The sequence below is a fragment of the Callithrix jacchus genome, chromosome 5, assembly GCF_049354715.1.
Source record: "Callithrix jacchus isolate 240 chromosome 5, calJac240_pri, whole genome shotgun sequence".
NCBI lineage: Eukaryota > Metazoa > Chordata > Mammalia > Primates > Cebidae > Callithrix > Callithrix jacchus.
In genome coordinates this window covers 131,348,091-131,374,672 of record NC_133506.1, presented here as the reverse complement: position 1 = coordinate 131,374,672, position 26,582 = coordinate 131,348,091, and the positions used below count along the sequence as shown (strand labels likewise).

Here is a 26,582-nt window from a genome sequence, read left to right as displayed (position 1 = left end):
AGTCTTCTCCCTCAGGCTGGAGAGAGAAGCCAGCCCCTCCATACAGAACTTTGTTTCCCCCATACACTAGGTACCAGTGTAGTGGTTCCAGTTCAGTGGTTCTGGCTAGAACCAGAAGACAATACCAACCCCTGTTTGGGGGACATTCAGCCTCATCCAAGCAGGCCACTGCATTACATAACAGCAGAGCCTCTGGGGACCTGCTCCTTGGAACTCAGCAGTGTAGAGCACTTGCGGCTGCTTGCAGCAGCCTTCCTCCCAGCGAGGAGACAGGCAGGCACGGCTTTCCCTCCATGCCAATCACTGCTAGGATGGGTATCTGCTGAGCACCCAGAGGTGGCTGTGAGCCAAAGGCCAAACATGCCTGCTTCAAGTTCAATTACAGAAGCCTATTGCACTAGCTGGTCCAGAGACACAGGAAGCCTGGAGCTGAACAGGTGGCAGCAGCCAGCCAGCCAGCCAGCCAGCCAGGTGCCAACAGAGGCCCGGGGAATGAACCCACAGCCCCCTGTCCAGACCACTCCAAGATCTCTTCGGAAGGAAGATCACTATTCAGAAGTTCAGGTCAATAAGTATTTACTAAGCCCTTGCTATATGCCAGGCTGGGTGCTGTAAACTAGAGATATTGAGATTAAGTAGAAGAGATGAATTATTTCAATAGAATAGGGACTACAATAGTGGAGGTACTATGAATGCTGAAAAGAAAGATTCTGGAAAGAAGGAGGTCTTAACTGGAGAAGATGATGTCAAAACTGGGTCTTGAAGGAAGAATAGAAGAAGTTTCCAGGAAGAGGGGTGGGAAGCATTTTAGAGGTAATTACTAGTGCTAAAGGCAAGGCAAGGAGGCTAGGGACACCGATCCATGGGCAGGAGCAGGATTCTAGAGGGCTATGTACACACTGAAGGTTAAGTAAGTGGTTTGGAACCACTGATTAGTTTTGTGGCAGCCATGTGGAGGCTGGTGAGCAGAGACAGAAAGATCTATTAGGAAGGTGTGGCAGAAGCCAGGCAAGAGACAAAAGGACTTCCTCTGGAGCAGTCTTTGTCAAGGGAGAGGAGTTTTCTGATTAACAACTCTACCTCCAAAGATGGTATACATGGAGGCTGTGCCAAGCCAGGCTGGGAGGAGAAGGCCAATCTTACATATGGCCCGGGCCACCTGCCTGCTCACCACCAGCTGATTAGGCAGCTGTATTTGGAGTCTGATTGGGGAGCTCTTCCCTAACCACAGAGAGGGTGCCCAACAGCCCTCAACATGGCTCAGCAGGTTAGGACATTGCCCTAGCAAAGGGGAAACAAACTAAATTACACACCCCTGGGCAAGAAGTGGAAGACTGGCTTAGAGCCAGTCTAATTCAGAAAACCTGCTCCCACGCAGGTGTGTTAACAGGTCCTCCTTCATCCTTTATTCACAGTTCCCTGAGTCTGTACTTTTCAGCCTCGAGGTCACAGTTGCATCCCCTAAAACTCAGAACCACGCCTCCCTTCTCAACTTTGGTTCAAAGCCCCCAGGAAATATAAGTAGGGAGAATTCAACAGAGACACATGGACAATACCTATAAGGTAATGGGATATGGCCTACCAGGTGCTTCTCCTTCAGGTCCATGGAACAAGACTACTGCAGGCATGCCCAGATTAATGTGGTCACTCCCGAAAGGAAGGCTCCTCCCCAACATGTACAAACCCCAGTCAGTCTGTCACAGTCACAGCATCTGGGGGAAAAGAAGAAAGAAATCATCATCCAGGTTGCTGGAACAGGCAGTTACTGTAAAACACGATAGTATCATCTTTTTTTCTTTTTTTTTTTTTTTTGAGATGGAATCTCACTCTGTCACCCAGGCTGGAGTGCAGTGGCACGATCTCAGCTGACTGCAACCTCTGTTTCCTGGGTTCAAGCGATTCTCTTGCCTTAGCCTCTGAGTCTCTGAGTAGCTGAGATTATAGGTGTGTACCACCACACCCAGCTAATTTTGTATTTTTCAGTAGAGATGGGGTTTCACCATGTTGGCCAGGCTGGTCTCGAACTCCTGACCTCAAGTGATCCGCCCGCCTCAGCCTCCCAACACAACAGTATCATCTAAACAATAGTGTGGTATGTGGAAAAGAACTGGACTCACTGACTATCAGTGCCCTGGTCAGCCCCAGCGAGCAGCAGAGCTTCCCCCAACCAGCCCTCTGGATGAATTCCACTCTCTGAGGCCAGGCAGGAGAGGGCTAGAGATTATTCTGGAGGGGTGCAAACTTTCTGTCTTTCACCCTTCATTTTTTAAATTATTATTTTCTTTTTTTTTTTTGAGACAATGTCTCACTCTGTTGCCCAGGCTAGAGTTCAGTGGTACGATATCGGCTCACTGCAACCTCCATCTCCCAGGCTCAAGTGATTCTCCTACCTCAGCCTCCCGAGTAGCTGGGATTACAGGGATCTACCACCATGCCTAGCTAATTTTTGTATTTTTAGTTGAGACGGGCTTTCACCATGTTGGTCAGGCTGGTCTCGAACTTCTGACCCGAAGTGATCCCCCTGTTTCGGCCTCTCAAAGTGCTGGGATTACAGGCACGAAGCACTGCACCCTGCCTATTATTGTTTTTTTTAATTTTTTTTTTCCAGTTTACTGTGTTTATTAAAGTCACATAAATGGTTTGACAAAAGTGCACAATAGAATGACGTCACTGGTTTGTTATAACTCACAGCGAATTACTAGAATACAACAATGTAGCTCCTCTACACGGAGGACTGCAGGATGGGGTGAAAAGGACAGGGTCTTTTCCATCGATTAGGCCAGTCAGATTTTACTCCCCAGCTACGTACCTCTGAAAAGACTGGTAAGGAAAGCTGAGTTTCTTTCCTCATCTTTTCTTCTCTACTAGTTACTAAGCAACAACAAAAAAAGCCATGCATAAGTTTTATAACACCTGATAAAAAATAGATACAAAATCTTCTTCATTTCATCACTTGGCAAGCTTGCATCTTCGCTCTTTCATTTTTCTGATTAGGCCATTCATCACATGACTCACCCCAGATAAAAGCCATAATAATTTAGCAATACTCACCCCTGTATGGACATCAAGATACACTCCCCATAACCATCAAGTCACCATCCCTTCCCTACAAATTAACACAAAGGTACACACCACAAACCTAGAGACCACATTTACTTAACAGTTTAAAAAATGAATGTATCTCCACTATCAATAGTGTAGTATGTATTTCAGATCCCATATTTGGGGGAGGGCATGCTGTACAACTCAGCCCATCTAAAGATTTGGGCAAGTCTGCCAGAAATACGTAAGAAAGTCCTGCAATGTGATATACACATAGGAGTTTTCTACTTTCAAGAGATGACATCCAGAATGAAGCTATGCATTTTCAGAGTAGGAATGGACACACAGCTTAAAACCTCTGGACTAAATGTTTCGTAGCACAAAAGGCAGAGTTTTGTTTTCTTTAACCCCTTTTTAATGTTATAGTATAGTCAGTCAGAAAAGCAGAATAGTCGTGTGTACATCAACACATCTGACTAACCTGAAAAGGAACATTTAAGATTCTTACAGAAAATCTACCATAAAAACAAGTCCTTTATACTTTCATCCATGTACTCACTAATTCAGCTACAGGCTGTTTCTAAACCAGCAAACTGTAACCAAAGGTCTAACAACTTACTCCTCACCCCACCCCATTCCAAAAAAAAAAAAAATGCTTCTGCTTCAATAACCCAAAGTGGTCTTATTCATAAAGTAGCTGCCTCCACTATGGTGGAAACTCTTAACAGGGTGTTGCTCCCTTAAAATTTTAATTTTCAAAACATTTGTCAAATAGAGTTGGTATTTAGAAAGTTGCTGCCCCCAAATCAAACGTTACTTCAAACAGTGCTATCATACTTAAGTTCTCACAATTACCAGTTTAGTCCACTATTAGTATGATGAAATAAAACCCTTCTCAGAAACAAGCAAGACCAAAGCTTCCAGCTGGTCTGCTTTGGAGTTTTGTTTATGTAAAATTCCCACAGCAAAGAACCTTAACGTGGTTGGGCTGTGGCCTACTAGAGCAACCAAGGTAGACTGAAAAAAGCTATGTTGTCAGTGTCAATTCTACTGTAAAGAATATTCCCCCTTCTTTATCAATTGAGGGGATGGGTTTGCTGCCCATTTCTTGAGTTTAATTGTTAACCTAAACTCAATAGTTGTTTTGCCAACTCTATCAAGAGCATAAAACCCACTTAAGTTTCTCATGATTTGCAAATGAAAACATCCACCTGGGCCTCTCTAGCTCATCCAGATTTATATGACAATTACTAAACAGGACAGAGAAGTTTTGGGTGAATCTGTAATACCATCAATGAAGTTACAATTCAAAGCATACGTATATCAACAGCAAACATCAAATGACCAAAGTGGCTGCAAAATGGAGACAGCCTGAGTTCATGGAGGGCTGAGATACAGAACTATCATTTTCTTACCTATTTTCCTTTTAAAAAAAAAAAATAAGTTTGGGAAGGGTCTGGCTAAACACAGTATTTTAAAACAATTCTACTAAAAACATTAAAAAAAAAAAACAGGCATGTAGATTACTTATTTCAAGAATGATTTTATACAGGTGTTTCACAATACACATTTGGATTGATTTTACAAGATAGAATTAGATTCTCAGCAAGATACTACACAATTTACTACTATACTAAACAAATGAAAAAATCTAATTACCATTAGCATAGTTCATAGTTTATTCCACTGTCTTCAAATTTGTCCTCCAACCTGTCAGCATTTCAGTCAAGTTTTACTTTCTCCGGCATTGTCTTCCCTTCTCAAAAACAGAATGTCATTAAATTTTGATGTCTGAATATGTACATATAGTCATTATCCTCATTTTGTAAATAAGCAGTGTCTTAAATGGTGCTGGTCCTGGATAGCCAAAGGGATGAAATGTGTTTTTAAAACATGCAACATTATCTGATATTTTAAGTTTTGATGTTTAAATAAAAATAATATACATTAATAATGGAACCAACTGAATACCAAGTATCAAAGCTATTCCTCAGACTGTCCAATAAGTAGGCCTTATAGTTTGAAAAACAAAGGGTCTGATCTGAACCATGGAAAAAGCATGATTCACTCACCTTGAAGAAGTACATTTTCTCTTGCAGGCCACAGAGAGTTGCCAAGAGCAAGGTACAAGTTTGGTAATTTTCAAATTAGGGCTCACTCAAATACCTCCCTTTAAGCCATCCTAAAAACCTTCCTTGTAAAATCTCAGGTTAGGAAAATAGAAATCTATTACCGTGACAGAATTTACCACCAAAACATTCCTAACTGAAGCAAGAAGACACACAAAGTATAACAACAACTGTAAAAAGTATCTTGCATCCTTGGGGAAAAGTCCCCCCTTCTGTCCCCTCCCACCCTTCAAAATATTTCATTTTGTGGAGTATTTGTAGGTGCTGATTTTGGCTTGGTCATTGTTTCATACTGATCCAACTGCAGCCTTTCTCTTATACTTTACAAAGCATTATCCATAGACAAAATGTTAATTAAAACCTTATTTTTTTTTAAGTTTATATCTGATGCTGCTACCTCATTATAATGCTTTTCATTAAAGAAAGAAAAAAAAAGCTGCAGGTCTTCACTTACAGTACCATGCACTATGAGTAGCTAAGGCATTCATTTGGCACTAGACAGAAAATTACAGATACAGCTAGTTTTGCTTTCATTATCATTCTTAACATCAATAGAAATAAGTGTGTAACTTTCACTTGAATTTCTGCTATGCTTAAAAGATAATCACAGAATACCCTTTTAGTTTGACAGTTAAAATGTTGCCATTAAAACAAAACAAAGCAAAAAACCATAAAGACCTCTGTATAGCCTGTTGGAATAAGTGACATTTTGTGGTTGAAAAATTTGCAGCTCTCCGACAAAATTACCTTTCAAGTGGCATTGAGAATTATTTATATCATAAAATATACATAAGTTCCTATACCACACTGGTGATATTTCTACTTCTTGTCACAGACTTAGAAAGTGAAAAAATTAAAAAATATCCAGGTTCCTTTTCATCACAAATAAAATACCTTCTTAGGGAGGCATAAATAATGCCTTCTGGAAAAGTAGTTTCCAAATTTTAAAAGATAAGATACAGGAGGAAAAGGAAGAAGGGACAAAAATAAAATGTATAACTATACTGTGACAGTTTGTTTCATAAGAAAACAGCATTCATGGGCCGGGTACGGTGGCTCAAGCCTGTAATCCCAGCACTTTGGGAGGCCGAGGCGGGTGGATCACGAGGTAAAAAGATCCAGACCATCCTGGTCAACATGGTGAAACCCCATCTCTACTAAAGATACAGAAAATTAGCTGGGCACGGTGGTGCGTGCCTGTAATCCCAGCTACTCAGGAGGCTGAGGCAGGAGAATTGCCTGAACCCAGGAGGCGGAGGTTGCGGTGAGCTGAGATCCTGCCATTGCATTCCAGCCTGGGTAACAAGAGTGAAACTCCGTATCAAAAAAAAAAAAAAAAAAGAAAACAGCATTCATATGTTTTACATGTCTATGCGCTGAATCAAATAGACTGTTGCAATTTAGATAAATTTCATTAAAATAGACTTTGAAGAATTCAAGCCTAAAGACAGAGTCCATCAAGATTCTCTGAAAAGTTGATTTACGATAATAACCATTTTGTATATACTACCCAGCATAATGAGACAATTTCAAATGGATTTAACTTTACAAATGTGTAACTATTATTAAATTAGCACATTTTCCAGATTAATCTGCAGCTATTTTTTTTTAAATCCTCCTGAATGCTAAAATGTGCTGCATTACTCCATATAAATAATGGAAGAGTAAAAACTACAGCAGTTTGGCATGTGCAGAACACCTGGATATCCCATTCCTTTTAATGTTCCTTTTTAGATTTTTCTTCATGAAATCCTCAAAACTGCTGCATGGGTAATACACTGACATCAGCTTAACAAAAATACTTTCGTAAGGAGCTGTTTAAAACATTATCAACTCGAAATTATAAATGTCCCTTGTTACATAAACATTTTATATCTGTTCCTTTAAGAAAAGAAAGACAAATAGGTGACCAATATCCAAATACCTTATAGTTAACACCAAAACAATGATGTGGCTTTGTTTAAAGTGTCTGAAATCAATTACCATGAGGCAAGAAAAACAAATACAGAACTAAGGAAGGATGGGATGGGAGGAAGGGTAGTGGAAAGAAAAGCAGAATTTATGAACACATAATTCTATTGTGTGTGATTCAAGTCCTTTACTTTTTAGCGCCACATTAAATGATTTTACATATCCAGTCACTTAATGAAATCCAACAAACTCTTCAAGAGTTCTGGGGATCTGGTCTTGGTGGTTAATGTCATCCGCCCGAACTGCTCGGGCAGCCAGGCCCTTGAGACTCATCTTCATTTGAGTTTTAAGTAGTATTTCAGATACCCTAGTTGTACTTTTGTCTAGTGGAGTTTTATTCTGTTTATTTGTCATGTCAGTGTGAGCTCCAGCTTCAACTAGACTAATGATGATAGAGTGCAAGGTCAAAAAATCACTGATGGGCCTGTTGTACTGCACGATAATATGAAGGGCACTGTTTCCCTCACTGTCCACGGCATTCACCCCAGCACCACAGTTCAGCAGGAGCTTTGTGACAAGTGCATTTGGAAAGCTGCAGATGTCATTGGTGTAGAAATCATCAACTGGAGTATTGGAGTTGACAGCTAGATGCAGCAAGGTAAAACCTTCACGAGTTCTAGGATCAAGGTGAATCAGGTTGTAGATCTGCTTGTTAATTTTGCACTGATCTTCTTCGCTGCACTGTGTTTTGGTAGAGAGGCACACTAAATACAGAAAGGTATAGAGATTACATTCATAATTGTCCATAGCATTGTGGACATCAGCATCTGAAATATTTTTCACTCTGTTCATACTTTGTTCTATTTCCAAAACACTGCATCTCAAAACACATTCTATTTCTGGGGATTTCACAGTTTCATTCAAATGTATCATTTTTGAGAAAACTTGAGCAAATCGAAGATCTTCGTGGGTGTTCCTGTTACCTTTCTGTTTAAGATGCAGGGCATGAAGCCACAACTTGGTACACTGCTCAAATTGCATGTTTTCCGCATAAACAGCCCCCCCTGTAAATGATGGCATGAGAGACATCAATATTGTCAGCACCTAAAATCCGTTCCCGAACTATAAGGCCTCCCATGTGAAGAGCACCTCTGTCTTGCCAAATGGATTCCAGTTCCTGAGGATTTCTACATTCAGTTCTATTCCCATAAGCATGGATTGGTGGAAGAACCTCTTTTTCAAGAATGTTATCACCGTCTTGAAACCACTCTAACATGGCTAAATATAGATAGTGGTACGTCTTCATGATGTCATATTTCTTATGGTCATTTGCAAAGGAGGCACCCAAGAGCTCCAAAGCTTCGATTCGACTTCATCACAATCAGCATGAGAGAGTAACAGTTCAACAACATCTGCTTTACAGCTTTTGGCAGCTACTTTCAATGGCGTCATCCCATGGCCATTCACTACTATAGCAGCACGCCATTTTATCAGCTCTTTCACAATATCTATGTGCCCAGCTTCAGCTGCAAAGTGCAATGCTGTGGCTCCACAATGTGCTTTAGCATTAGGATCAGCACGCTGTTCTAAAAGGTATCTGACCACATCAGTGTGTCCCTTATATGCTGCAATCATTAGGCAGGTGCTGTCATATTTGTTGGCAATGCTGATGTTGGCATTATTTTCAGCCAGGTATTTCACAATGTCCAGTCTGCCATCAAAGCACGCTGCCCGTAGGGGGGTTGAATTAGTTACTGTGGTATGGTTCACGTTGGCTCCATGGCTGACTAGAAGTTTAACAACTTCAAAATTTCCTGCTCCAGCGGCACACCAAAGAGCAGTGGCACTATCAATGATATACCCGTCGAAGCGGACGGTGCCAGTCTGCTGAGTCTGCACCCAGTAATGTTCTAACAGCAAGAGTACCACCTTTGCGTGTCCATTGCGGGCTGCGATGATGAGGGGCGTGGAGCGCTGCCCTCCCTGCTGGCTGACATAGCCCAGCAGATAGCGGATGTCGCTTTCAGACCGGTTGAGAAGCAAGGCGGCCAGAGTCAGCACCTTGCCCTCGCTGGCCGCTTTGTATACATAGCCAGCCAGGCCCTCCATGGCCGCCGCCAACTCTAACACCCGTTTGGTCGCCACCGCTGCTGCTGCCGTGCGCCCCCGGAGGCTGCGTTCACCAGCGCTTCAAACCTGGGCCCTCACAGCACATTCAACGGGGCGCCGCCACGCCCAGGCAGCACTGCGGCCCGGGGAAGGCGGAGATGCGGGGGAGGCCAAGTGCCGCGGGGGGTGACCCAGCCCGGGCAGGGAGGAGAGAGGTCTGTGCCGCCCGCCAGGTCCCAGGCACCGGCCGTGAGCCGAGGGGATCTCCATAGCGGCCGCCGCCCCGGGCCTCAGGCCGGACCCCTCCTTTCTGCGGGATGCGACAGGCTCGTGCCCGAGCCTACAGGTCGCCAGCAGGGTCCCGAGAGGGCCACGCGCTCCCCGGATGGCGAAAAGATGGGCGCGCCTCACGTGATCCGGCCTACCCAGCCTGAGGCCTAACACGGCCTCCGCCTGCGCTTTCCCTCTTCGCTGTCCCCAGCTGGAGGAAACCTGCAGGCTTTCGTTCCCCACGCTCAGAAGTGACGGACGCTGCCAGCAGCTTCGGAGATCCTCGCGTGGGGGCCCCCGGGGCGGTGCAGAACTCCCCTGCAGGAGCGGCGCCCTGCTGTTTTTAATTTTGCGTGGAAAAAGGTTCTTGCTATGTTACCCAGGTTGGTCTTGACCTCCTGGCCTCAAGCAATCCTCCCCACCTCAGCCTCTCAAAGTTCTGGGACTACAGGTTACAGGTGTGAATCACTGTGCCCAGCCTCAAAGGCACACTGTGTTCATTTTCAAAGGCACACTGTGTTTCGTTTCATACATACTCTGTTTATCACTGAGTTACAGCATGCAGAAAAAGCCTTGATTTATTAGCCTTTTTATTTCTTCTTATTATTTTTGGTAGACATGGGATCTTGCTATGTTGCCCAGGCTGTTCACAAACTCCTGACCTCAAGTGATCTGCCCACCTCAGCCTCCCAAAGTGCTGGGATTTCAGGCATGAGCCACTGCATCTAGCCAGCATTTAAAAAATTTAGGGTTGTGGGGCATGGTGGCTCACACCTGTAACTTTGGGAGGCTAAGGCGGGCAGATCACGAGGTCAAGAGATCAAGACCATCCTGGCCAACATGGTAAAACCCCGGCTTTACTAAAAATACAAAAAAAAAAAAAAAAAAAAAAATAGCTGGGTGTGGTGGCATGCGCCCGTAGTCCCAGCTACTCAGGAGGCTGAGGTAGGAGAATTGCTTGAACCCAGTTGCAGTGAGCCAAGATCGCGCCACTGCACTCCAGGCTGGCGCATGATGACAGAGCAAGACTGTCTCAAAAAAATAAAAAATTTAGGGTTAAGGCTAGGCACAGATCACTTGAGGTCAGGAGTTCCAGACCAGCCTGGCCAACATGGTAAACATGATAAAACCCCATCTCTACTAAAAATACAAAATTTAGCCAGGCATGGTCATTGGCACCTGTAATCCCAGCTACTCAGGAGGCTGAGGCAGGAGAATCACTTGAACCTGGGAGGCGGAGGTTACAGTGAGCCGAGATGGCGCCACTGTACTCCAGCCTGGGTGACAGAGTGAGACTCAGTCTAAAAAATAAATAAATAAATAAAATTAAGTTTAGGTTGTCCTTAACATCAGCTGAAATCTAGATATGAAAGTTGGATAATAAGGGGCAGCCAGGACAGCAGCAGGGAGGACGTCCACTACATCCCTAGGATGAGGCACTATTTCTTTCCATGTGCTGGCAGTCAGATGCCACACTCACCAGCACATGCAAGCCCCCAGCCCTTTGTGTGGCTGAGTGCAGTGCTCAACAGGCACCTGGGCAGACGAACACAGGATGAGCAACCCAATCTGACCACATGTCTGACAAAAGCGGGCTAGTTACCTGGAAAATGAAGGTTAGCTCTCCCTCCCCACCTACCCTCACCAGCCTCACCCTCCCGTCCTGGCAGCCATCACAACTCTATTGATCTCAGACCAGGGCGTGCTTAAGTACAAAAAGGGACACTGAGTAATCTGGTTTGATGCCAAGCAACTCCTCTGGGAGAAAGCACTCACCTGCTGACTAGGACAGTTATTTTGGGGGCCAGCAGCAAGCCTTGTCAAGGGATGCCAGAGAGAAACCCAGGAGAACTGACCCAGAAAAAAGCTGTCAAGAAACAATAAAAGCTGTGTCTGGAGGACCCAACCAGAAGGTCCAGGTTCTGCCACCAACTCTACTCCAAAACCCCACCCAATTCCTCTCAAGGTAGCACCCATGCTGGTGCCTCAGGCTGAGCAACCAAGTCTCTCCCACCCCTGCCTTTCACAGCTGAGCCAGCCTCAAAGAGTCAGATACAAACAGTGACACTGGAAGTGGCCTTGCAATGCGGTGGAATTTAGTCTTTGCAGCCAACTGAAATGGGATCCTGAGGGACCAAATCCATTCCTCCCCAAGGCCACTGTCTGACTCAGGCTGCCCCAGTCCTGTTTACGACTGCAGCTGGAGGTCCCCATGACACCCCATCCCAGCAGAGGCTGGCACCAGGAGCCAGATGGGGATTGTGCCTGTTAACTCCTTCTGCCAACGCTGCAAAAGCAAGATCACTCTGTGGCCAGCTGGAACCACAGCAGTACAGAGAGGGCAGCCAGGAACAGGATATTTTTCTAAGAGTCTCTGTTTTCCCATCATTCCAAACATGGGATTCTGGGAGACAGCTATTCTTAACGGTCTGATCTGAAACCAGCAGCAGGATCCTTAAAGGGCCAGTTCTGCTCCTAGCCCATTTTGAAAAAAAGCACAAGATTCAAAGCCAAATATCCCTGGGTTCAAACCCCAGCTTCACTATGTCTCAAACACCAATGACCTTGGCAAATTATTTGTCCCTCTGAGCCTCAGTGTCTTTGTTCATGGAATGGAAATGACAATACCTATTTCACAGAGGAGCTATAGAATTATGAAAAATACTATATGCAGGGGATCTAGTATATTTGACATATAGTAGGTACTCAATAAACAATTGTCATTACTGTAAGCAGCAAGCAAAAAATCTGAACCAAGTGCCACTTAGTTGAAGAATAAGGACTCAAAAGTAAGGTGGAAGAAAAAGAAATGGATGGTATAATGACGGGAAAGAAAAAGTAAAACTGTCTTTATTTGCAGAAGACAAGATCAATTGTATATAGAGAAAATCCTAAGGAATCTACAAATAAAGATACTAGAACAAGTAAGGGTGCAAAGTTGCAGGATATTAGGTCAAAATACAAAATATAAATCTATTTCTGGCTGGGCGCAGTGGCTCACGCAGCCTGGCGAACATGGTGAAACCCTGTCTCTACAAAAATAAATAAATAAAGACTAAATAAATGGGGAAATATACTATGCTCGTGGATTGGAAGGCTCAGTATTAAGATGGTAATTATCCCCTAATTTATCTATAGATTCAATTCAATCTTTATTTTTTTTCCACTCTTGTTGCCCAGGCTGGAGTGCAATGGCATGATCACAGCTCACTGCAACCTCCACCTCCTGGGTTCAAGTGATTCTTCTGCCTCAGCCTCCTAAGTAGCTGAGATTACAGGCTCCTGCCACCACACCTGGCCCATTTTTTGTATTTTTAGTAGGGACAGGGTTTCACCATGTTGGCCAGGCTGGTCTTGAACTCCTGACCTCAGGTAATCCACCCACCTCAGCCTCCCAAAGTGCTGGGATTACAGGAGTGAGCCACCATGCCCAGCCCCTCGATACGATCTTAATTTAAGTCCCAGCTGGGACTTTCATAGAAATTGGCAAGCTGATTCTAAAATGTATATGGAAAGATAAATGACTTAGAATAGGCAAAACAATTTTGAAAAGAAAAACAAATTCTGAGGACTTACACTAACTGATTTGAAGATTTAATAAACAGCTATAGTAATCAAAACATGTGGTACTGATACAAGGAGAGGCATACAAATCAATGGGACAGCACAGAGTCTAGCAATAGAGTTACACATATTGGCCCTTACTTCATACCATATACAAAAATTAAAGTAGATCACATATCTAAACATAAAAGTTAAAACTATAGGCCAGGCATGGTGGCTCACGCCTGTAATACCAACACTTTGGGAGGCTGAGGCGGGTGGATCACAAGGTCAAGAGATCAAGACCATCCTGGTCAACACGGTGAAACCCCGTCTCTACTGAAAATACAAAAATTAGCTGGGCATGGTGGCACAAGCCTGTAGTCCCAGATACTCGGGAGGCTGAGGCAGGAGAATTGCCTGAACCCAGGAGGTGGAGGTTGCGGTGAGCCAAGATCATGCCATTGCACTCCAGCCTGGGTAACAAGAGCGAAACTCCATCTAAAAATAAGTTATAACAATAATACTTCCAGAAGAAAACATGCAGGAGGGATGGGGGCAAGAATCTTTGTAACTTGGGATAAGCAAAGATTGCTTAAAAAACATAAATCATAAAAGAAGAATTTTAACCAGGTCTGGTGGAGCATGCCTATAGTCCTAACTGCTTGGGAGGCTAAGGTAGAAGAATCACTTGAGCCCAGGAGTTCAAAGTTACAGTGAACTATGATTGTGCCACTTCACTTCAGCCTAGGCAACAGAGTGAGCCCCTGCCTCTAAAAAACAAACAAATTAAAGAAAACAACTGATAAACCGCTCCATAAAAATAAAAAATTTTCCATTCTTTAATGCCATAAAGAAATTGAGGCTGGACACAGTGGCTCATGCCTGTAATCCCGGCACTTTGGGAGGCCAAGGCAGACGGATCACTTGAGGTCAGAAGTTCAAGTCTAGCCTGAGCAACATAACAATATCATGTCTCATAAAGCAAAAGTAGTTTTGAAGTCTTTGGGATTAAAATATATATATATTATATATATGTATATATAATATAAATGTGTGTATATATATGATACACACACACACACACACACACACACACACACACACAATTCTTACAGCTCAGTAGCAAAATCAACAACTCAATTTTAAAATGAGCAAAGATTTCAGCCAGGCATGGTGGCACACACTGCAGTCCCAGCTACTTGGGAGGCTGAGGCAGGAGGATCACTTGGGCTCAAGAGTTGGAGGTTGTAGTGAGCCATGATCTCGCCGGTGCACTCTAGCCTGGGCAACAGAGTGAGACCTTGTCTTAAAAAATAAATAGGCCGGGCGCGGTGGCTCATGCCTATAATCCGAGCACTTTGGGAGGCCGAGGCAGGTGGATCACGAGGTCAAGAGATCGAGACCATCTGGTCAACAAGGTGAAACCCCGTCTCTACTAAAAATACAAAAAAAATTAGCTGGGCGTGGTGGTGCACGCCTGTAATCCTAGCTACTCGGGAGGCTGAGGCAGGAGAATTGCTTGGACCCAGAAGGCAGAGGTTGCGGTGAGCCGAGATCGTGCCATTGCACTCCAATCTGGGTAACAACAGCAAAACTCCATCTCAAAATAAATAAATAATAAACAGGCAAAGATTTGAATAGACATTTCATAATACACAAACAACCAATATGAATATGAAAATATGGTCAGCATTAATCATTAGGGAAACAAAAATTAAAAGCACAATGAGAAGGTCAGGCATGGTGGCTCACTCTGTAATTTCCACACTTTTGGGAGGCTGATGGGAGAGGATCACTTGAGGCCAAGAGTTGGAGACTAGCCTGGGTAACAGAGCAAGACCCTGTCTCTACAAAGAAATTTAAAACCACAATGAGAGACCAATACACACCCATTAGAATGACTAAAATGAAAAAAACTGAGATATAGCCAAGGCAGGAGGACCCTTGAGACCAGGAGTTCAAGGCTGCAGGGAGCTATGATCATACCACTGCACTCCAGCCTGGGCAACAGAGTGAGACCCTGTCTCTAAAGAAAAAATAAAACAAACAAAAAAAAGGAAGAAAATGAAAGAATACACCGGGATAAGGAGCCAAAATGTAGAGGCTCTGAGGAGTCACTGAAGAGCCTGGGTTTCTGAGTAGGCCCCAGGTTCGTTTGTTTTTTTCGAGACAGGGCCTCACCCTATTGCCCAGGCTGGAGTACAGTGATGCAATCACAGCTCACTGCACCTCAACTTCCCCGGCTCAAGCAATCCTCCCACCTCAGCCTCCCAAGTAGCTAGGATCACAGGCATTGCACCACACCTGGGAAATTTTTTATTTTTTTTTTTTGAGACAGGGTCTCACTCTGTTGCCCAGGCTGTTTCCAGTATTTTAAGAGGGTAGAAAATAGATCAGAGGGAAAAGGAAAGAAATTACAGGCAGAAGAGTTAGAAGAAAAGGATGATAATCTTGGTTTGCTGTGCCGAGTATCTAGACAAAGGAGGCAATAGTAGCCATGAAAACAAAGGGGTGGATGCTTCCTGCTGCCAAGCTCAGAAACAAGGTCAAAAAGAGCTAAGTGGCATACAAATCAATCAATCGATAAATAGAGCTAAGTGGGAGCCTGAGGCTCAGGTTGAAGGTGGGATGAGGAGCTGGCTGCCCTTGTAATTGCTTCTAGCACAATCTTCACTAGCTGTGCTTGTACGCTAGCCATCCCCAACACACCAAAAACAGTTTGGTGGATTTGTATTCAGTTTAATAGCTGTATTCATGGGGTACTAATTGATAGATCTGTGTTAAGCTGGAGGGAAGATTTTAATAACAAGCTGTAGGATTCTATCCTTGGTGGCATTATAGTCAATATTTTTATCAATGACTTGGGTGAGGAAACAGATGGTATGCTAATCAAATTCTTGGATAGCATAAACCTGGAAAGGAGATCAAAGTCAAAATCCAAGAAGCTCTCAACAGGCTGAAATGATGGGCCAGATCAAATGGGTTCAGTTTAACTGGAAAAAATATTAAGTCCTGCATGTAGGTTCAAAAACTACTGTATAAAATTACCACAAATGGCTTAGTTAGATGCAATTTCAATATAAGTGTATGCTCACTCAAAGTTCATTCACATTTAGGCTGCATTAACAAACAACCCATGTCCCTAACAAGAGACGGGGAAGTCTGATTTCTGTACATATCGGAGCATACCTGGAATATTTTGTTCGGTTGTACATCACACACTTTAAGAAGGACGCTAACCAAACTGGAAGGCTTCCAGAGAGCAGCAACCAGGTTGGAGAAACCAAGACATGAGAAATGGTAGAAAGAATTGAAGATGCTTAGCCAGGACACCAAAAACACACTTTGGGTGCAAGCAGGACTAGAAAGGTATAATGGCTACAAGGAGTGAGAAGGGCCAGGCTTACTCTGGGAGATCCCAAAACAGAAACTAGGACCAGCGGGAGGATGCTATAAGAGGTAGACTGAGACTTAAAATGCACCGTATCGGCTAAGCACGGTGGCTCACCCCTGTAATCCCAACACTTTGAGAAGCCGAGGCAGGCGGATGACCTGAAGTTGGGAGTTCAAGACCAGCCTGACCAACATGGAGAAACCCTGTCTCTACTAAAGATACCAAATTAGCTGGGCATGGTGGCATATGCCTGTAATCCCAACTACTTGGGAGGTTGAGACAGAATTGCTTGAACCCGGGAGGCAGAGGTTGTGGTGAGCCAAGATCACGTCATTGTACTCCAGCTTGGGCAACAAAAGCGAAATTCCGTCTCGAAAAATTTCAAATGTTTTTATTTTGGAGACAGGTTCTCATTCTGTTGCCCAGGCTGGAGTACAGTGGCGTGATCATGGCTCATTGTAACTGCAGCCTGAAACTCCTGGGCTCAAACAATCTTTCCACCTCAGCCTCCCAAGTAGCTGGGACCACAGATACATGCCACCATGACCAATTTTTTTTTTTTTTTTATAGAAACAAGGTCTTGCTATATCGCCCAGGCTGGTCTAGAACTCTGGGGCTCAAGCAAATCCTCCCACCTCAGTCTCCCAAAGTGCTGGAATTACAGATGTGAGCCACTGAGTCAAGCCTAGAACTGTATTATTTTTAAAAAAAAATTTTTTTTAGAGATAGGGTCTCACTTTGTTGACGAGGCTGGTCTTGAACTCCTGGCCTCAAGTAATCCTCCCATCTCAGTCTCCCAAAGTGCTGGGATTACAGGTATGAGCCACCATGCCCAATCTTAGAACTGTATATTTTTTAAAATGGAACAGGCTGCCCTGTGAAGCAATGAGTTCCCCATCACTAACCAAGGGAACCAAGCAGAGGCTCAGAAATTATGGAGATAATTAATACATGAAGTGGAGGTTAAGAAGACAATTCCAACCCTGAGAGAATGTAAAATCAAGAAATCCAATAGCGGCTGGGCGCGGTGGCTCACGCCTGTAATCCCAACACTTTGGAAGGCTGAGGCGGGCAGATCACCTGAGGTCAGAAGTTCGAGACCAGTCTGGCCAACGTGGTGAAGCCCTGTCTCTAAAAAAAAAAAAAAAAAAGAAAAGAAAAGAAATCCAATAGCTTTTATATACGCAAAGATGCTCAACTCTGCTCATAAGAGACATTCAGCATTACAGGCTCACGCCTGTAATCCCAGCACTCCAGGAGGCCAAGGCGACAGATCACGAAGTCAAGAGATCAAGACCATCCTGGCCAAATGGTGAAACTCTGTTTCTACTAAAAATTCAAAAATTAGCCAAGCGTGGTAGCACACATCTATAATCCCAGCTACTCGAGAGGCTGAGGCAGGAGAATCACTTGAACTGGGAAGGCGGAGGTTGCAATGAGCTGAGATCATGCCACTATACTCGAACCTGGCAACAGAGCAAGAGTCTGTGTCAAAAAAGAAAGAGAAGGGCCAGGCTCGGTGACTCACGCCTGTAATCCCAGCATTTTGGGAGGCTGAGGTGGGTCGATCACAAGGTCAAGAGATCGAGACCACCCTGGTTGTTATTCAATAACAATAGGTTGTTATTCACCACCTATTGTTATATGTTTCAGTGGGACTGACAGAAAAATGGGGCCTTGGTTACAGTGGCTGCTCTGGTCTACTATTTTAAGAGAAAATATCTTCCGGCAAAGAAACTTTGAAGAATTACAGTATCCCCACAGTGATTCCAAGCCTTCCCAATCGCTACTTTTTTGACCTCACGAAGTATAAACAAAACAAAACCCCACAGGCTTTTAATCTGCCAGCAAACATTAAGATCAGGTATCGTGAGTTCTGAAGGCCCTGGGTTCCAGTGCGTGCTCCTTTGCTGATCAAACCAAGCGAACTATTTACGTATGACGTCTTCTGAGGCCAGGCTTCTTGGGCGTCTGCTCCAAATGCAAAAATACAAAAATTTTAAAATACAAAAAATTAGCTGGGCATGGTGGCACATGCCTGTAATACCAGCTATTCAGGAGGCTGAGGCAGGAGAATTGCCTGAACCCAGGAGGCGGAGGTTGCGGTGAGCCGAGATTGCGCCATTGCACTCCAGCCTGGGTAACAAGAGCGAAACTCCGTCTCAAAAAAAAAAAGAGAGAGAGAGAGAGACATTCAAGTCAGACTCTACCAAGATAACAAAATTGGAAGACTTTCACCACCTAACTTCAAGCCTTATAAAGCTATAGTAATTAAAACAACGTGGAGCTGGGCATGGTGGCTCATGCCTGTAATCCCAGAACTTTAGGAGGCCAAGGTGGGCAGACCAGTTGAAGTAAAGATTTCGAGACCAGTCTGGCCATCATGGTGAAACCCTGTCTCTACTACAAATACAAAAAATTAGTTGGGCATGGTGACACACACCTGTAATCCCAACTACTCAGAGGCTGAGGCAGGAGGATCCCTTGAACCCAGGAGGTGGAGGTTGCAGTGAGCCGAGATCACACCACTGCACGCCAGCCTGGCGACAGAGCAAGACTCTCTCAAAACAACAACAACAATAAAGCAATGTTGTATTACAGTCTGGTATTAGAGAGTGCCAAAAATAGGTCCAGGCATGTATGTTTAATTTATTTTTGAGAAAGATGAAAGGCAGTTCAGTGGAGAAAGGATAATCTTTTCAACAAACAGTGCTGGAACAATTGAATATTCAGATGCAAAAAAAAAGAAGAGAGAACTTGGAAATATTGCTTGCGCCATATATAAAAAATAACTCAAAATGGATCATACACCTAATTGTAAAATTGTAAAACTTACATAGGAGAAAGGAGAAAATCTTTGTGACCGTGGGTTATGTTTCTTAGATTCAGTACCAAAAGCATAATCCATAAAAGAAAAAATTAACAAATTGGAACTCAGCGCCTAGGGAGTGGTTGGGAGCAGGAGGGAGAATTTTTACTATATATACTTTTTTCTTTTTAATTACTTTTTTACTTTTTCCTGCCCTTGAATACATATACTTTTGTGCCTTTTGATTTTGAAACCATGTGAATGTATCCAATATATCTTCAAAAGATCAGCAACTTCTCACTTCTGGGTATATGCCCAAAAGAAGTGGAAACAGGGACTCAAAGAGATCTTTGTTCGCCCATGTTCATAAGAGTGTTATACATTCACAACAGCTAAAAGGTGGAAGCAACCCAAGTGTCCACTGACAGATGGATGAATAAACGAAATGAAGTCGATCCCTACAAGAAAATATTATTCAGTCTTAAAAAGGAAGGAAATTTTGACACATGCTACAACATGAATGAAACCTGAAGACATTACAGGGCTGGGCGTGGTGGCTCATGCCTGTAATCTCAGCTCTTTGGGAGGCCAAGGCAGGTAGATCATCTGAGGTCAGGAGTTCGAGACCAGCCTGGCCAACATGGCGAAACCCCGGCTCTTCTAAAAATACAAAAATAGCCGAGCATGGTGGTACATGCCTGTAATCCCAGCTACTCAGGAGGCTAAGGCAGGAGAATTGCTTGAACCTGGGAGGCGGAGGTTACAGTGAGCCGAGATTGCACCACTAAACTCCAGCCTGGGCGACAGAGTAAAACTCTGTCTCAAAAACACAAAAGCCAATCACAAAAGGACAAATGTGAGATTCCTCTTATATGAGGAATCATATAAGATTATGTCTAGAATAGTCAAAATCACAGAGACAGACGGTAGAAAGATGGTTGCCAAGGGGTGGGAGTAGGGGGGAATGGGGAGTTAAATGTTTAATGGGGACAAAGTTTCAGTGTGGGAAAATGAGAAAGTTCTGGAAATGGATGATGATGAGGGTTGTTCAACAATGCAAATGTACTTAATCCCACAGAACTGGATACAGTGGAAAATGTTATGCTATGCATATTTTTCCATAATCTTAAAAATCAGCAACTTCTGGCCAGGCATAGTGGTTCATGCCTGTAATTCAACACTTTGGGAGACTAAGGCAGGCAGATCTCTTGAACACAGGAGTACAAGACCAGCCTGGACAACATGGCAAGAACCTGTCTCTACAAAAAATAGAAAAATTAAGGCCGGGCGCGGTGGCTCAAGCCTGTAATCCCAGCACTTTGGGAGGCCCAGGCGGGTGGATCACAAGGTCAAGAGATCAAGACCATCCTGGTCAACATGGTGAAACCCTGTCTCTACTAAAAATACAAAAAATTAGCTGGGCGTTGTGGCGCGCGCCTGTAATCCCAGCTACTCAGGAGGCTGAGGCAGGAGAATTGCCTGAACCCAGAAGGCGGAGGTAGCGGTGAGCCGAGATTGCGCCATTGCACTCCAGCCTGGGTAACGAGAGCGAAACTCTGTCTCAAAAAAAAAAAAATTAATTAATTAAAAAATAGAAAAATTAGCCAGGTGAGGTGGCGTGTGCCTGTGGTCCCAGCTACTCAGGGGGCTAAGGCGGGAGGATCACCTGAGCCTGGGAGATCAAGGCTGCAGTAAGCCATAATCACACCACTGCACTCCAGCATGGGCAACAGAGCAAGTTCTGTCTCAAAAAAAAGAAAAAAGGCTGGGCATGGTGGCTCATGCCTGTAATCCCAGCACTTTGGGAGGCCAAGGTAGGTGGATCACAAGGTCAGGAGTTCAAGACCAGCCTGGCCAAGATGGTGAAAACCCGTCTCTACTAAAAATGCAAAAAAAGAAAAATTAGACAGGCGTGGTGGTGGGCACCTGCAATTCCAGCTACTCCGGAGGCTGAAGCAAACAACTGCTTGAACCCGGGAGCTGGAGGCTGTAGCGAGACAAGATCGAGCCACTGCAATCCAGCCTGGCAGCAGATCAAGACTTCATCTCAACTAAAAAAAAAATCAGCAACTCCTGATTCTGATTTTGCCATAGGCTCTGCCTAATATCTAAGCAATATTCCCCACTTGGCTTCCACGTCAGCTTTCTAAAGGTTTACACTCTTTGAGTCCACCTTTGAGTCTTTCTCCAGCACACATCTTTCCTAAGTGTTTCCCAGTAATTTTCTGTTCACCTCCCTACTAAGCAAGACTGGTACCATGAACTTCTTTTTCAAGAAGCCCTTGCAGTTATGATAATTGGGTTCATTTAATTATAGTACAGTAACATTTCTGGTTTCTCAAATACCACTCTAAGCCTTGCAAGGTTCTCCTCTTTGACATCCCTTACCCCTCTCCCAGCACTTCTGGCCTTCAGAGCTAGAGAAACCCAAAGCAAGCAGTGTATAGTTTGTTCTACCTTACGCAGGCATCAGTGCTGGGTCTAAATCTGGCCCTTAACCTACTTGTCATGCCATGTGACCCATACTGTTTACTACCGTCTCAGCAGCCACAGGCAGAGCTTATTATTACACAAACCCCTGATCACCAAACCACACATTCTTGTGGGTCTGCTCTGAAGAAAAAGCATTCCTGATTCGGCCATGGCCTACCCTCTAGTTCACCTGTGCTACTGCTATAAACAAATCCAGGCTTGCTTAGAAACAGGCTTTAAACAATAGTTTTAAATCCTATCATTTCAGTAAAGAAAGACTCCATCGTATAAACAACACTAACACAATAATAAGAAATACTGACACATATTTACCAACCAGTGCCAAGTCTGACCCCAAACCTTCTCACTGGAACACCAGGAATGGACTTAAAGGCTTTGTGTCATTCAGGCTTGGATCGCTATAGTAAGAGCTCAACTTGATTCATTAGAGCTAAATACATAGTCTTGGGTGTGGGTAGTATTTACATTACGGCTCTTTCCTCTCCCAACTTAGGGAGAAAGCAGGAGGGAGGAACGGAAAGATCACAACCTTCATTTCTCATTAGTTTCTATAGGTTTCTAAAAGGCTGATTCTCAGCACTAGGAACTGGCACTCCCTAGCAACTTCTCAAAATAGAAATGTCAATGAGTTTCTGTTCTCTTCCATTTCACTGTCCATGCCTGGCTCTCCCAGTCTCATCTGATGTCAAGTCACCACAAACAAGGGGCATGGTGGTCTGGGGGTTCAAGGGCAGTTAACTCTCAGTTATTTACAGGCTGATAATCAAGAGGATGATTTGCACTTAAATCTTCCCGGTCAATGCACTACTCCACAGTATCCACCAGTTTCCCTGTTTGCTGTTTTGACAAAGAGAACCAGTGAGCAAGTAAGATAGAGCTAACACAGCAGCTAAGACTTCCAACATCTGAGGATTTTATCTAAACTTGCTGTTTCTCGTTCTAAGGTTAATCGTAGTCTGCATTCTAATGTGCTCTGATCTTTACAGTGATTTTCAAACTTTTTGACTCCATGGATCACTTTTATTTGACTCTTTGTTGTTGTTGTTGTTGTTTTTGGATACAGAGTCTTGCTATGTTGCCCAGGCTGAAGTGAGTGCAGTGGTATGACCACAGCTCATGGCAGCCTCAACCTTCTGGGCTCAAGGGATCCTCTGGGCTCAAGCAATTCTCTGGCCTCAACCTCCCAAGTAGCTGGAAACACAGGCAGATGCCACCACGCCCAGCAAATTTTTTTGTTTTCTTGTCACTATGTTGCCCAAGTTGATCTCAAACTCCTGGGCTCAAGCTATCCTCCCATCTCAGCCTCCCAAAGTGCTGGGATTACAAGTGTTATTTTGACTCTTTTGAACCTTACTAGTGACATTGATTTAAATGTATTTATTTATTTGTATTCTTTTAGTTCTGCCTGAGAATCTAAATTATTTCTTTTTAACTACCTCTTTAGAATTCCAAGATGGGCTCTTCTTTTGCCAAAAGTACTATAAAGAGATACCACAGTGGTATCTTCTTCCCTCCTCAGTGGATCTCAATCTTTGCCTCCACGCTGTTCTTGTACCCAAGCATTCCTGGTAGTACATCTCTAATGACACTATAATGGTTCCCAAACACCAAGGAAGAGGCACACCTTCCTCCTACTCTGCCTCTCGCTGCCCTGAGAATCATTGAAATAATATATGCTTCCAATATAGACAGAGACCATAAATATTAATACAAGAAGCCACCAGGGAACTACCTGTTTGCTTCTTAAAATTAATGAATGCAGGCTGGGTGCACTAGCTCAAGCCTGAAATCCCAGCACTTTGGGAGGCCGAGGCGGGTGAATCACAAGGTCAGGAGTTCAAGACCAGCCTGACCAACATGGCGAAACCCTGTCTCTACTAAAAATACCAAATTAGCTGGGTGTGGTGGCACCTGCCTGTAATCCCAGCTACTCTGGAGTCTGAGGCAGGAGACCCCTTGAAGTCAGGAGGCGGAGGTTGCGGTGAGCCAAGATTGTGCCACTGCACTTTAGCCTGGGAGACAGAGCAAGGCAGTCTCGAAAAAACAAATAATAATTAATTCATGCAAACCAGGCATGAAGAGCCTGGTAAGTACCAGACAGCATAAGAGGATCCCACACACATCATCACTTTTAATGCCCACAACCGCCCTGCAAGAGGCTGGGTGGGGGTGGGGGGCGGAGGTCAGGGAAGTCAATTTTCTCAGGTCACACCTAGGCAACAATGGGCTGTAGCGGATACCTGGACTTTCAGATTCTAGTCTGGCTCTAGGTGACCCTGGCCTTGCCTCTACAAACAATCTCCACATCTGCAAAATGAAAATGTTAAAACTGCTCCCCACCACCCCGCTTCCATCTTCTAAGATTACCTACGGAATAACTCACCTATATCACTAAAGCTGAGCATCTTGGATAATTCATGAGAAACTATCCTCTCCAATGCATACACCCATATACCAGAAGGAAAACCGATTCCTTAGAGAGAGCTCCCTCCTTTTTCCCCCCAAGAGCCACAAAAAAACTCAGGGGAGGGGTGGGATGTAGCAGCACGTGATCACGGCAACGCCAAAGTGCAGCCCTCAGTGACACACCAATGAAAGAAAGAGCGGGGCTTTGCTTGCAGGGCAAGCAGGGCAGGGGCCGCATCGTGGTATAAAAGGGACCGGAAGACCTGGGCTCCAGGGGGGTGCGGCACAGGAACGAAGACATACATAGCACAGGAGTCACTTTATCCGATAGTGATGATGGTGTGCCTGTGGTTGCTTCTGAGGAGCCTGAAAACGCTTCTGGAAAGGCGGAAGAAAAAGAAAGCACGCTCCAAACTGCAGGATCAGGGAGGGCTACCAGGAGCCCCTGGGCTGGCTCCATCCAGCTGAGGACCGCCGCGCGAGGACCCCGGGCGGCTACGGAGAGCGCGCACAGGCGGGACAACGGTCTTTATTTGGGTCGGGAGATGAGGTCTCCCAGGAGCCTCAAAATAAATACTTAGGTCGTCGGCGCTGGTAGCCCTCTGGGCCAGGGCCCAGGCACGGCAGACCTGGGTCAGGGATTCTTTGTTGGCAAGAGGCTTTATTTCTGGCGAAAACCCTACAATGGACCAAGCCAGGGATGAGAGCAAGAGTCTGAAGACTCGGGGGAAGGCAATGGTCAAGAGCTGGAGACCAGAGCCAGTCCCTGGACACCGCCTCAGGAGGCATCCCCTGAGGCCGTTCTCTGGGTGCAGACCCCAGACTCCCCTCTCCTTGACCAAGAATCCAAAGGACACTCAAGGCCTAGCCCCACGCCCCCTTGCTCCCCACTTTCGGGCCACGGGCTTTCTTGTACTTACCGGGGCCCGGGGGCCTGTCTTCCTCGCCCGCGTCCTCTCCCCTCCCAGCCCCCTCCTCACTTCACGTCCCCTCCTCCGGGGGCCGCAGCCATGTCCGTTACTGGCGACTCTAAGACTGCTTGCCTCCCTTCCGGACAACGGAGGCCCGGGCCAGAGAGCTAAAGTTCAGGCCATCGATTGGTCAGAATTTGAGACTGGGAGGGAATTCTGGCTTATTATTGGCTACACGGCATGCTAGAGTGTAGCTGCACCCGCCCCTCTGGGAGCCTGGCGGAATTAGGTGCCGAAACGTGCGGCGGGGTGGGTGAAGAGTCACTGTCTTTTTCTGGGCGTAGTGGGCAGGCACTTTCCAGTCCAGAAGCGCTGAAGAGAGGGTACGGCTTTTCGCTCCGATTTATTTTCTTACATAATTATTCTAAAAAGCTAGACGGCACGCCTCCCCTTTTTTCCTTTCTTTTTAAAATAAGCCCTTTGCAGAGCTCCCCGCCTCTCTTAAGTTCTTCTAAGCGCTCACCTTAGAAGCGCTTGTTACCAGGAACAAATGCCTGGAGACGCCTTGCTCCTAGGGGCCTTGGAGGGACTCCCTCAGGACGAATATTGCATTCAAACCAAAGCTAGAAAATGTAAAGCAATACTGCATTTCCTTCCTCCCACTTCCAGCTCGGCTGAAATTTAAAGGGAAAAACAAGTTTAAATTTTTTTTCTAGATAATTAGAGAAATCGCCTGGGAGACCTCTCTTGGGAAAACAAAGCAAGTCTGTATCAGTATTTACTTCTCTTTTCCCAGAGATCTAAGTCTAGAAGCCTTATTAAAAAAAAAAAAAAGTTTATAAAATTGGGAAAAACCTGAGATTGGCCCTGTGAAGTAAGAGCTCCTTCCTGCCCACATTCATGAATTTAATTATGTAATTAAAATCCCTTTCTCAGCTGGACAAGAAGATGGCATTTTAGTACCTAACTTTGTATGACCCAATTTAGCTGTTGCCTAAAACACCATTAGAATCAAGTTACTACTCCACACAAAAATCTATAGCTCACCTTTGCAAATAGGCAGGTCCAAATCTCTCTGCCTGATGTTCAGAGCCCTTCATAAATTGACTCAGATCTCAGACATACATTTACAGGTCTCACTACCCACAGGCTAAACTATCTCTGCAGCCACATAGATTCACCACCATTCTTTAAACATGCCAGGCCTGACCAGCCTGGCCAACATGGTGAAACTAAACATGTAGGAGACCTCTCCACCTCTGCTCCTTTGTAAGGTGGTTCTCTATGCTTTGCAGGTTCTTTCTTTCCTTTTTTTTTTTTTGGTTTGTTTTTAGACAGAGTTTTGCTCTTGTTGCCTAGTCTGGAGTGCAATGGCATGATCCCGGCTCACTGCAACCGTCACCTCCCAGGTTTAAGTGATTCTCTTGCCTCAGCCTCCTGAGTGGCTGGGATTACAGGTGCCCGCCACCATGCCCTGCTAATTTATGTATTTTTAGTAGAGACAGGGTTTCACCATGTTGGCCAGGCTTGTCTTGAACTCCTGACCTCAAGTGATCCACCCA

At 44.6% G+C, this 26,582-nt stretch overlaps 1 protein-coding gene and 1 pseudogene across 33 annotated transcripts in view; both read right to left on the bottom strand.

Moving 5' to 3' along the window:
- The window catches only part of TMEM94 (transmembrane protein 94), a 49,468-nt gene extending 24,322 nt beyond the window's left edge, over positions 1–25,146 (bottom strand). For 19 of the 33 annotated variants that reach the window (XM_078374629.1, XM_054256476.2, XM_078374635.1 and 16 more), the window contains exons 1-2: positions 25,030–25,146; positions 1,583–1,712 (exon numbers count right to left, since the gene is read on the bottom strand). In XM_078374629.1, the coding sequence (XP_078230755.1) occupies positions 1,583–1,606 (24 nt within the window). In that variant the 5' untranslated portion in view covers positions 1,607–1,712; positions 25,030–25,146. Of the gene's footprint in view, positions 1–1,582; positions 1,713–2,809; positions 2,872–4,701; positions 4,900–11,237; positions 11,329–24,412; positions 24,488–25,029 lie in introns of all 33 variants that reach the window. The other 14 variants (XM_054256477.2, XM_078374636.1, XM_054256481.2 and 11 more) reach the window with 5 other exon arrangements.
- On the bottom strand, positions 7,248–9,250 carry LOC100396540 (protein fem-1 homolog B pseudogene; annotated as a pseudogene).
- Positions 25,147–26,582: the final 1,436 nt, after the last annotated feature.